Genomic DNA, 11,434 nt, shown 5'->3' with positions numbered 1-11,434 from the left:
TCTCAAGACTCAAAAGATTTGGAAATGCCTTGTCAAACACTGGGTTAACTTACTATATTCATGAAAAATACGGGAAGGTAATAAAAAGAGAGTTCCTAAGACCACCACAGTGTCTAACAAGCTAAAGTTTTGAGTCAAAACCAACCTGGAACTTTGTATTTTGATCTTCACCTTAGTTGTAAAGTTATTTTACAAGCCTGATTCTCCCAGTTGTTATTTTACCACATATTCACAGCCCCCATCTACACAGAAGCTGGTGCCTGTTTCTTAGGCTCTCTGCACTCTCCCTAAACCGCCAGCGCCTGGCTCTTAGGACTGACTCCCCGCTTCCAGACCTCCTAATGGCTTTTGTGCTGCTGGGGTAAGCACCCAGCCCTGACACCAGTTACTATGCCTCCAGTCAGTCTCTTCCCACCGTGGTTCTCATCACCCACCTTTTCCAGGTACCCCCAATCACTGCTTTTGCTTCCCGCTCCGAGCATCCACTCCAGCCCTATGGCAGAAGGGAGGCGGAGGTGAGCATTCTCCTACCCAGCATACATTTATAAGGTTTCTTGGCCGCGTGGATCTTCAAATGCACTTTAAGCGTTGAGCTTTTCCGGAAGCTTTTCCCACACTCGCCGCACTCGTAGGGCTTGGCTCCTGCGTGGATCCTCAGGTGGGCACCGAGGGCTGAGCTGTGCCTGAACGCTTTTCCGCACTCCTCGCACTTATACGGTCTCTCCCCGCGGTGGATCCTCAGGTGCACGTTGAGAGCTGAGCTCCGTCGGAAGCTGTCCCCGCACTCCACACAGATGTAGGGCCGCTCCTCGGCGTGTGTGCTCTGGTGCTTGGCCAGGGTGGAGTGGTCGCTGCACCTCCGGCCGCACTCGGCGCACTGGTAAGGGGTGGGCAGGAGGCTACCTTGGTATATGGGCAAGGCTGTCCCGCCGTGGATCCGGCGATGAGTGGTGAGCGCCGAGCTCTGGCTAAAGCCCTTCCCACACACAGGGCACTTATAGGGCTTCTCACCTGTGTGTGTTCGCATGTGGGTCACCAGTGAGGAGCTCTGCCGGAAGGCTTTCCCGCACTCGGTGCACTCGTATGGTTTCTCTCCCGTGTGGATCCTCTGATGCCGAATGATGGCTGAGCTGTCCCGGAAACGCTTCCCACATTCCTGGCACTTGTGGGGCTTCTCTCCAGTGTGGACTCTCCGATGTATGATCAGGGAGGAGCGGTCGCTGAAGCTTTTCTCACATCGGGGGCAATTAAAGGGTTTCTCACCCTTGTGGCTCCGCTGGTGGACAATGAGGTGTGAGTTCTGGCTGAAGCTCTTCCCACACTCGTTGCACTGGTAGTGTCTCTCTCCCGTGTGGGTCCGCTGGTGCCTGATCACATTGGACCTCTGGCTGAAGGTCTTCTCACACTCACTGCATTGGTAGGGCTTCTCGCCGGTGTGGATCCGCTGGTGTTTGATCAGGTCCGAGTTGCGGGTGAAACTCTTCCCACATTCGGAGCAGCTGAAGGGTTTCTCTGCCAGGTGGATCCTCTGGTGCTGGCTTAGGTAAGAGCTCCGGCTGAAGCTCTTCCCACACTCAGGACACTCATAGGTTTTCTCTCCCACCTGCTGAATCCAAATGGCACTGTTCCCACACATGATTTGGTCTGGCTTGTTGCCAGCAAGGATAACCTTGCTGATGTGGGCTCTACCACTGTTGTCGCACTCCCAGACTTCCATTGCACAGGGAGTTACCATTGCCCGCCTCTCTCCATAAGAGGTCTCCACCTCACTTTCTATCTCCAGCTCCTGCTTGCAGTCATGTCTTTGACTGGCATCCTGGAGGGTATCTCCTTTGAGCATTCTCGGGGGGAACAGATGCAGTTCAGCTCTCACAGGACTTCCCTGATGAAGCTTGCCCTTCTGTGTGTCGCCCATGGTCCTGTCACCTGCTGGAGTGAACAGAGGAACTAGCAATGAATAACCCCCCTGCTTCTCTGAGGGAGAAGTCCAAACAAGGCAACTGCAGCACATCAGCTACCATTAGTGCAGGAGGCAGCCCCTCGGTATCTGCTCCAGGCAGAGAGGGCACAGAGACTGAGTATGGGAGGGGAATGTGACCCAAGGGTGGGCACTCACTGTGGCACAGGTCACAAAAAGGGTCCTCAGTCAAAGTGTTACAGCCCTAAAGGACAAAACCTGTCACTTGCTTATCCTCACAGTTCCCATGTCTAGCAAGGTTAGAGGAACGGCATCGCTGCCCCCCTCAGCAACACCCACTGTAGCTGCTTCTCTTCCTGTTGCCTATGAATCACTGCTCTTCTTCCAGCATTCCCATCCTTAATCAGGGAAGGAAGAAGCCAACACCACAGAGGCATCCACCCCTGCCAAGTAGACTATTTTCTTCTTTCCAGTCATAGCCCTTTTCTTTAAAAAGAAACCCCTACATATTCTGCAGCAAATTGTACCTGGATTTTGTCTACAGAACAGATAGGCAAGTGAGTGGAAAGATAAACTGTTTTATTAATCAAGCAAACAAACGTTCAGAGCTTTCTGATTGTTTTATTAGTTATAAGAACACACCTCAGAAATGGACGCTGGAGTGTGAGGTAAGACAATTATCTGGATGGCACTGCTTACAGAGTTAACATCATCCTCTTACATGTGGAAGGTCAGAATATGAGGTGAATGCAGCAGGATAAGCCCCTCAGGTTTGGTTTCAGGTGATCTGCAGATTTTGGAAGATACCACCGCACTGGTTGTACTGATTCCCAAAGTTTTGTTTACAACACTCAAGGCTGAAAAACATTTGTAGGACAAATAAAGGTACAACAGTGGCCCAAGGCATGCACCTCAAGGCAGCAAACCAACCAACCAAACATTAAAACTCTTGTCAGCGTGAAAGGAAGAAAAAGCCACACCTTGGTTAGCTGTGCTTTCTAACATTCTGAGTATAGTCTTTGCTGAAAATACTCAGGATTTGATTTCATTTGGATAGGGTCTTTTTGAAAGGATATTAAATACCCCAAGAGTGTGTTTCTTTTTTATCATACCTTGCCTACGAATCTTCCTGAAAGCAGAATCTTTACAGTACGGTAGCAGAGGAGGCAGGATGAGTGTGCAGCATGCAGCATAGCACACACCAAATTATCAGCACTCAGCTCTTCTCTCCCCTTCCCAGACATGCTCGGTTCAATTCCTCACCTTGTGAGCAAACTCTCTGCTGTCTCAGTGTTTAGCCACTTCTCGCCAGAAAGCTGTTTTTCTTCATGCCATGCAGGAGGTTTCAGCCATCAGGGACTGCAGATCCTGATCAGAGGAAAGAAAACAGATGTAATAAATACCCGTTGTAGTAGCGGTGCTGTAGAGTGAGATTACAGAAGAATAAGTACTTAGGAGATAAAAGCAACCTAGACCAGAGGAAAATGACACCCAGAAACATGAGTCAGGGTCGCTGTCTGTCCTACCACGCACACTGTGACACTGCTGTTCGGGTTCAATAACCAGGGCCAGCTCATGTAGAGAAGCCAGGGTTATCTACCCATGCTGCAGAGAGCTGCCTGCCAGCTTGTGGCCTTCTCACAATGTCACAGTGTTCCCCCTGCTGCATTTCAAGACCAAAAATACCTCCTACTGAGTTTGATGTAAGAAAACCATCAATTCCTCAAACCATTTCCCCTCCATCACATTTCTTCCTAGTGAACTAAATAAGAACATCATGTGGTTAATGCAGTTCAGCAGTTCTGGTAGAGGGAAAGTGCCACCTTCACAGCTGGGCTGCTTTCTATGTCTGTCTGGATACAGGCAGTTTATTGCCTTTACACAAGGAGTATTTTGCCTGGTTGCTCTCAGTAGTGGCTCAGCCAGGCACACACAGGTCTGGGTGAGAGAAGAGACTTTGGTCTGCTCACATGTTATCAACAGGAGCAGTCTGAAGGCAGAATTTCCTGCCCTGTGCTCCAGAAAAATGGCAATGTCTTGTTCCAGATGGAGTTTTCAGGGCTCGCACTGAGCAGGAAAACAGTCACACACACCTGTTTGTGCATGAACACCAAGACGGTTTGATGTGGCCAGTTCTGACAGCCAACATGCAATCCCACTTCTCAAGGATCTCTGTTCAGAGCAGAAGTATGCTGCGCGGGAGTGGGGTTTGTGGGATGGAAAATTAGGTCACCCATTTAGCTTGAGCACTGTATTTGTGCAGTGGCATTTGTTTAGAGGCATTTTAAGATGCTGAGGGCTCAGTGATGTACAGGTTAAACAAAGAAAATGCTTAAAACTTGCACATGGGAATGCCAGCTCTGCAATGGAGTTTCACCATTCTGGTTATGTGGATGCCCACCGTGCCACTAGCAACAAGTGTAAAGTTACCAATGACCAGGTGTTCATAAGAAAAAGAAATGTAAACCAGCATTTCTTCCTTTCAAAATGAGAAAAGCTGAACTGAATGTTCAGTGGTGTACCAGAGGAGGGTACCACAACAAACATCAGCTACCAGACCCTCCCAAGGACAGAGGGAAGATTTCCCTCCCTGCATAACTCTACCATAATAAAAGAAGCCGCTAATCACATGGAGAGCTGACATTCTGTTGGATCTGCCTCAGGCTGGAGTCACATCCTTCCTGCTCTCCACCTCCTCCACAGTGGGTTCAGTGGGTGTCACCCCTTGGGGAGAGAGTGTTTCCAATCCTCACAGCAGTAGGCACTGGCTGCAGGCTCTGACCCCAAGCAAGAGGCAGGGAAGCCAAGATCTCCTTCTCTCTGCAACCTCCATCCTACTATAAGGCAGTGCTGCTCTGACCCTACTGAACCATCCTCCTGATTTTAGAAGGAGAGAAATGTCCCTGTGGTTCATTTCCTTGCTGCTGTCATTCGAGGTGAGCACGTAGTCAAAACAGGCACCCTAAAATGGTGGGTGAGCACCTACAGAAAGCAGACGGTGGATGCAGGAGACAGCTGATGTTGTGCAGAACCAGGCAGCCTGTGGGATATGGCAGAAAAGCACATTGTGCAACAGGTAGTAAAGATCTGTCCCTAAACAAGACAGGAAACGTGAAGCGCCAACAAGCACCAGACAAGGACAAGGTGCCAGTCTCCAGAACAGACATGTTTGGATAAAGCTGAGTCCCCAGGTAGTGTCCTGGCTGATGAGGTAACACAGTCCTTATAAAGCTGAATGAGGAACAAGAGGTGACCTGTAGCATGGGGGGGCGATGGGCCACACCAAGTTCTTGTACTGACAGACAGACACAAGCCACAAAGGGGCTGCCCCATAAAGGATGCATCTGGTCAGGGATACTAAGACCACTAAGACCACAAGCCTCTGGGAGGCAGGAGGGGCATGGAGAACAGAAAGCTGCAGTGGACATCAACCTGAGAAAACCAAACATACTCTGTGTGGGCTTTCTCTGGGCCTGGTGGCACAGCGAGAAGGAGGGCAGACCCCGCTGCAGCAGGAGGTGGCCTGGGTCCAAACTCAGCCTCACTCAGCAGGTGCCCACCACTGCCTTCCCCAACACAAAACCTAGCACCCGGTAGGGCACAGACCCAGTGGCAGGGCAGGAGGGGAGGCAGAGGGAGCATGGGCACGAGGAACAGTTGGAACTGAGGTGTCTGTGACGCCACGAGACATTCCACTGGTGTTGGTGAACCCGGTGGGGCAGGACGAGGACACAGGCAGACAGGCAAAGCAGCAGATGTGACACCTCTGGCAGCACAGAGGGTCCCAAGCTGTTATAGGCATCACTCACAGCATCATGGCAGCCACATGGGCTTGTCTGGTTTTGTCTGGTGAGTAGGACACATCTCTCTTTCAAGCCAGGTTGTGAGGAACAACAACCAAACCAGCTGCTCTTTACCCCTCCCCATTGCTCCTCAGCTTTGGTAATTTCAGGGCAAGAGGAAGAGACAGGAGCACCCCTGAATGCCTCAGATGCAAAGAGCTCAAAATTTTGCCAGTCTTCACTGATTGGAGCTGCTATTTTATTCATCAAGGAGGGCCAGAAAGTGACCTAGGGGCCAGGGAGGAGGACTCGGAGGTGGATGCAGTGGGCTGAGGCTGGAGCAGAGGTGGAGATTGGGGATGTGATGATGGGGACAGCTGTGTGGGTAAATGGGACATGAGCACAAAAGCAGAGATGTAGACATGACTCACAAGGCCAGAAGGGAAGAGCTGTCCAGGTAAAGTAACAGGAGGCAGGAGAAAGAGGTCTGAGGGAGGACCTTGGCTAAAAACAAACAGAAAGGGATATAGCTGGAAGAAATGGATAGAAAGGCCAGGCTGCTCTGGCCACATGCTAGCAGGAGACCCTGGAGGGGTCCGCTATCCCCCAGTCTCCTCGTTCCCCTGCTTTCTGCAAACTCACACACAGTCACCTGTCAAAGTGTGGTGCTCTCCTCTCCTACTGCCTCACTGAGTGCTCAGTAACTCCTGCTGTCCTCTTGGGGTGAAAGGTTACATGCTTTGCTTTGATCCTGCTGCATCTACAGACACAAAGGTGTTAGTAAGTTGGCATAGATGTTAATGAGACATAGGCCGTGAGGAAGCTTTTAAGTTAGTTTTTACCAAAAAAAGCCCCAATGTCCCATGCTAAGAGAACATTACAGACGTTGCAAAGTCAAACTTGGAGCATGCCTGAATCACACTCATTTTGCAATGTTAGATTTGTTCCCCCTGTGCATGGGCATGGTGACCCAGCTCTTTGATTACCTGACTTCAATGTTTTCACATGGGTTTCGGCTTCTTTAGTCCCTTGGATGGACACTGGCTTTTTAATGAGCATCTATTCAGTATGTTGTGTCGCCCTTATCATTCAGTGTTTGACTCTGGTTTATTTACTGATCCCATCTGAATTCTGCTGTAGACAGAATGACTCATTTCCTCATTAACTTCTTACATACTCTATGTTTTAGAGCTTTACAGCTATTAATTGGTTTCTACTGATTTTGCAAATGGCAAAATGAGGGCAGAGAGGGATTAAAGTCAAAAACATCTGCTACTTTTAGAATCTCAGTTTGAGCTATCTCAGCCCTGGCTTCTCAGAATACATATGCTAATGTAGCACTTACTTGCCATTCAAAATACACCACATGCAGGCTCCAGAACTGCAAGAGAGCTCAGCCTTCCTATAAATGGCAACCCACAAGGTAAGGAAAATGCCATTAATAACACACTAAGAAACCTAGTACTTGCCTAGCATCACACAGGAGCCTCTGTGGTGTAGCCAGGAATAAAACCTACTTCTTGGAAGAGTATCCACAAAGCTACCCTTGCAGCATCTTCCTGACTCATTCTTCCATACACCTTCCAATCTGTGGGAAATAAGGCAGATGTCCTGAATATAGTAAGTGTTTAACCTGGGAAACTGATTCCCTTACAGACCAGATCCAGTCTCCACACTGAGGGAGCTACCAAGTCTTTAGGAAAGCAGAGGAGGTTGCTGTGTACTTAAAGAAAAAAGCATATGCAAGAAGAGATGAGAGTAAGACTGCACATGAAGCTTTTATTTTTGGGCACATCTAATCTCCAAAAGTTTGATTTCACAAGCTTTCATAATGTTCTTCACAGGGAAGAACTGGCTTTAAGTTTTGTGTAGGGGTTCAGTGAACGCTTGGACCATTCTAAGGGCACACACACATCTACTGGAGCACACTCCATTAACTCAAGGGGTTTGGACCCACTTATCTGGAGAAAGAATTTGCAGAGGCTGAAATCTCGAAAAGAAACTATTTCCTTGCCCCACCCTGACAACAGAGCTATATTCCCAGTTCCAGCCATGATTTCCAAGACATTTCTCCCAATTCAAGATTTGAACCTCCAGAGCTTTAGTGAAGGTGAAGGTCCTTCAGCCATGTACTGCCCACCAAACACAGTACCCCTTTCAACACGGGCAGAGAAGGTTTTCCCCAAGATCTAGACCCCTCATCTTGAGCCTGCTACTGCATTTCCCATGTGTTGGATCCTGCACCCAGAGAAGGCAAAGGAGATCTGGGTTCAGCCCTCCAGCTCCTCCGAGTGTGCCATGGTTAGCATTTCCTTCTCCCTGTGACTCCCTACATTTTACTTTTCACCAGTGTTTTCGGGTTTGGGCTTCAATGCCGGCCCTCGTGGCGGGAAGGCGCAGCAGCCGGGAACACCGCTCTCTGACCAGGAGTACCACCAGTTCTTCAGGTTCCTCCAGACAGCCGGCCGTGCCAACACTGCCTGCTTCCTTCGCATGCTGTACGGCTGCCAGCACCCCTTGGTCCAGAGGCTGGATGAGTATGAAAACCATGGAGTCATCCCTGAGGGTAAAGACAACCGTGACTGCCAAGGGCAGGCAGATGGATGGGAGGGCATCCTGCACTGCCAGTACTGAGCTGGTCACTAGGAGCGAGGGAGACTCAAGAGCTGGGGAGTGAAAGGGTGCATAGCAATCCTGCGGTGAGGAGAAGACATCTGCTTGTGAGCATCCTCTCTCACACTTGATTGCATCTACATGTCCTTAGTACCAGCTTCCTCTCACACCTAGAGTCATGAAGATAACCAAGAAGTGATGGAGTTTCTCACCGAGGCTCAGGGAGGCACCCAAATGGCCATGGGGCTTTTCATGGAGGGATGTCATTCGACAGTGAGGTTATTGCTGAGGGCTGGTGGGACCCTGCCACTGGAGTTTATAGCTGAGTCTGTGTCTTTATTTGCCTCTTTCTAGGGCCCATATGCTCTGAACTGCGAAGAAGTCCTTTCTTTCCTGACTTCTGCAACTTTTCTTTTTATCGCTGTACTAAGAAAAAGTATTTTATTAAGGTGAGTTATTTAGCTGTTTCCTGAAGATTGCAGTGGGCTCTGGGCAAGCAACAGGCAAACGGGAGAGCCCTGGAAATAAGGAAGTGGGAAAACAGGAGGGAGGCTAAAATACAGGGAAGATCCAAGAGAGCCATGGCAGCCCACCTTCCTGAGGCACTCACACCAAGCTGACTAGCTTACACAGATGGCACCTGCAGCCACTTGCCAACAAGGAGACTTTGCAGAAGGTATTCTTGAAGAAAATGAACCTTTGAGGTTCAGCCCTTAGCTCCATCTCATTCCCAACCTAGTTGAGACTATCCAGGTTACTGCAGGAGAAAGGGTGATTCGCGCAGCCTAGAAGAGAAGGAGAGTAAAGAGAAAGACAACTGGGAGTCACGAGGAGACATTTATGGGGAGACTTGACAAAGGACGGAGCGGAAGGTTTCTTTCTTTCTTGGGCTCATCTTTGTAGGAGTGGGAAAGATGGGACTGTGCAGTGAGTACTAACCCCACAGAACAGGAAGCCCACTGCCTCTACAGGGGTGTTTTCTCTTCCACAGAGGACTGCGTGCCCAGGAGACAGCAAACCCAAGCCAGGCAGCACACCAGCCTTCAATGACATGAGCGCTGATGCCATGCTGTCCAGCATCTTCAGTACCCCACCCCTTCTCCCCCTACATCCCACAACTGCCCAGCCAAGCCGTTCCAGCCCTGACAAGGAAGTAGTTGTCAGGGCTCCAGCCCGGACAAGGAAGATCCCCACCTCCTTACCTGCAGGCATGCAACTAAATCCTTCTGACCCACATGCCACAGAGGTGAGAGCGAGTGGCCAGCAGCAAGGACAGCTGCCTGCCACTGACATGCAGGATCTCCTCCTGAGGCTACAAGATACCCAGGTGCAGAGTTCTCTGCAGACACTTCAGTTGTTGACCATGGGGAAAGCAGTGCCGGAGGAAGAGTTGCATGCTGCCGCCCGGCAGCTGCTGGCAGCCCTGAACAATGTAAGAGTGTCTCAGCAGGCAACCAGCACTGATAAAAGGCACAGAAGAGAGAAGTGAGCAGGCAAGGAGGATCAGCCATTGCTGCTCTTCTACATGGTGCAGAATCAGATATGCTGTCTGAGAGGGGACATATGGGAACATGGAAACAAGAGGAGTCCTCCTTCCTAGGCCTGAGGCATCGCCATGGTCAACAGTGCTTCCCCAGGCCAAAAGTGTGGGAGACCCAGGTATGTGAAATGGTGTTGCTCAAGACTCAAAAAGAAAGATGTTATCCTCTTGGAAATAACTGTATTGAAGAGATGGTGTCCTCTCTCACAAAACCTGTTCACTCGCTATAGTTCAGTTTGGGAGATGGCTGTTCTTGAATGAAGCACGATGGAAAAATAATCATAGAATCATAGAATAGTTCAGGTTGGAAAGGACCTTAAGATCATCTAGTTCCAACCCCCCATCCATTATTCCTGCATGGGGTTGTGTCACCACAACTGGCTCTCTGTCCTGGGCAGAGAGATGGAGTTTGTTGTGTCATTCAATGAATGTTATGGGAGAACACTGGCCAATCTTCATCAGGTAGTGGTGTTCCTACTCAGAAGCATTAAGGGAAGAATCTTCTTTGTAAGTATGTGTGTGAATATACATACATATACACACATGGGGTACCCTCTAAGTGCAGGAAGGTCTTAGTTGCCAAGGGTTGTCAGCTACTTCTGAAATGATGCTATGAAGCACACAGGATAAATACTCATATTAAGAACCTCCTCTTGTCTCTCTCAGAAGACCAGAGAGTCTATGGGAACTCGGGCTGAAGCGCTGTTCCTTTTATAAACACTGGGCATACCTGTAAGTAAAACCACGAGAAGCCATCTGAAGCCAGCACTTGCTGCTAAAAGCAGAGTGGGAACTCTGCAAGAACCAGCTCCAGTTTTCTGAATCTCCACTGAATGAGTTTAGAGCTACCTCAGACTTACTTCAAACTGCAGTGGTCGGCTTCAGCTTTCAGGAGACCACAGTTAAAGTGAGAATCCCCTATTCACCTTTCCTCCCGCTGGCCTTCCTGTAATCTATTCCCAGGGCTACGAGGAGGAAGGGGACAAAGGCAGCTCTCCTCATGGGTGCACCACACCAAGCACATCCCTGCAGGGAAGGCTGCGGATGTCTGTCTCCTTTACATTGGGGGTCAGGGATGTCCCCTTAAAATGAGACTTGGGGATGTCTGTTCCCTCTATACTGCCTAAGGGACACAAAGACAGTTGAGTGAAATGCAGGCTCTGACTCTATCCATTGAAGGAAGTCATTAGAAGAGCTCCTTACAAAATGATCTTAAAATTTACAGGTCCTCCATTTGTCCTGGGAAGCATTATCTTTCCCAAAGCTGAAGGTGGACCCACACGTGGGAAATGTGCAAACCCTCGAACAAGAGTGCTCACTTGATTTCGTGGAGGGCTGCCCAGTGCATAGTCCTCACTGGGTGAGATCCGTAACAGAGCACAGGCTGCTCTGGCCTCACCCTGGCACCCCAGCCCATTCCACCCCTGCCGTATCTCCTTCTGGGGCACCAGGGCTTCGCATCCCCTCTGCTGACCGGGCAATGACAGCTCACCGGGCATCGCGGGGGGCATTTCTTGCAGGAGCCTCGGTCACCACCGGCTCCCGGTGCGCATCGCCCCGTGTGGGTCGCTACACCCGTGG

The 11,434-nt window shown here is 49.9% G+C and overlaps 1 protein-coding gene across 1 annotated transcript; it reads right to left on the bottom strand.

Moving 5' to 3' along the window:
- Positions 1-493: 493 nt before the first annotated feature.
- LOC104413547 (zinc finger protein 501-like) lies at positions 494-1,735 on the bottom strand. Its single transcript, XM_010024571.1, has one exon. It carries the CDS (start codon positions 1,733-1,735, stop codon positions 494-496), a length of 1,242 nt encoding a protein of 413 aa, XP_010022873.1.
- Between the last annotated feature and the right edge of the window lie 9,699 nt (positions 1,736-11,434).

This window comes from Nestor notabilis, unplaced genomic scaffold (assembly GCF_000696875.1).
Source record: "Nestor notabilis isolate BGI_N333 unplaced genomic scaffold, ASM69687v1 scaffold25441, whole genome shotgun sequence".
Classification (NCBI taxonomy): Eukaryota; Metazoa; Chordata; class Aves; order Psittaciformes; family Psittacidae; genus Nestor; species Nestor notabilis.
The sequence above is the reverse complement of the archived record's forward strand: the minus strand, read 5'-3'. Positions and strand labels throughout refer to the sequence as shown.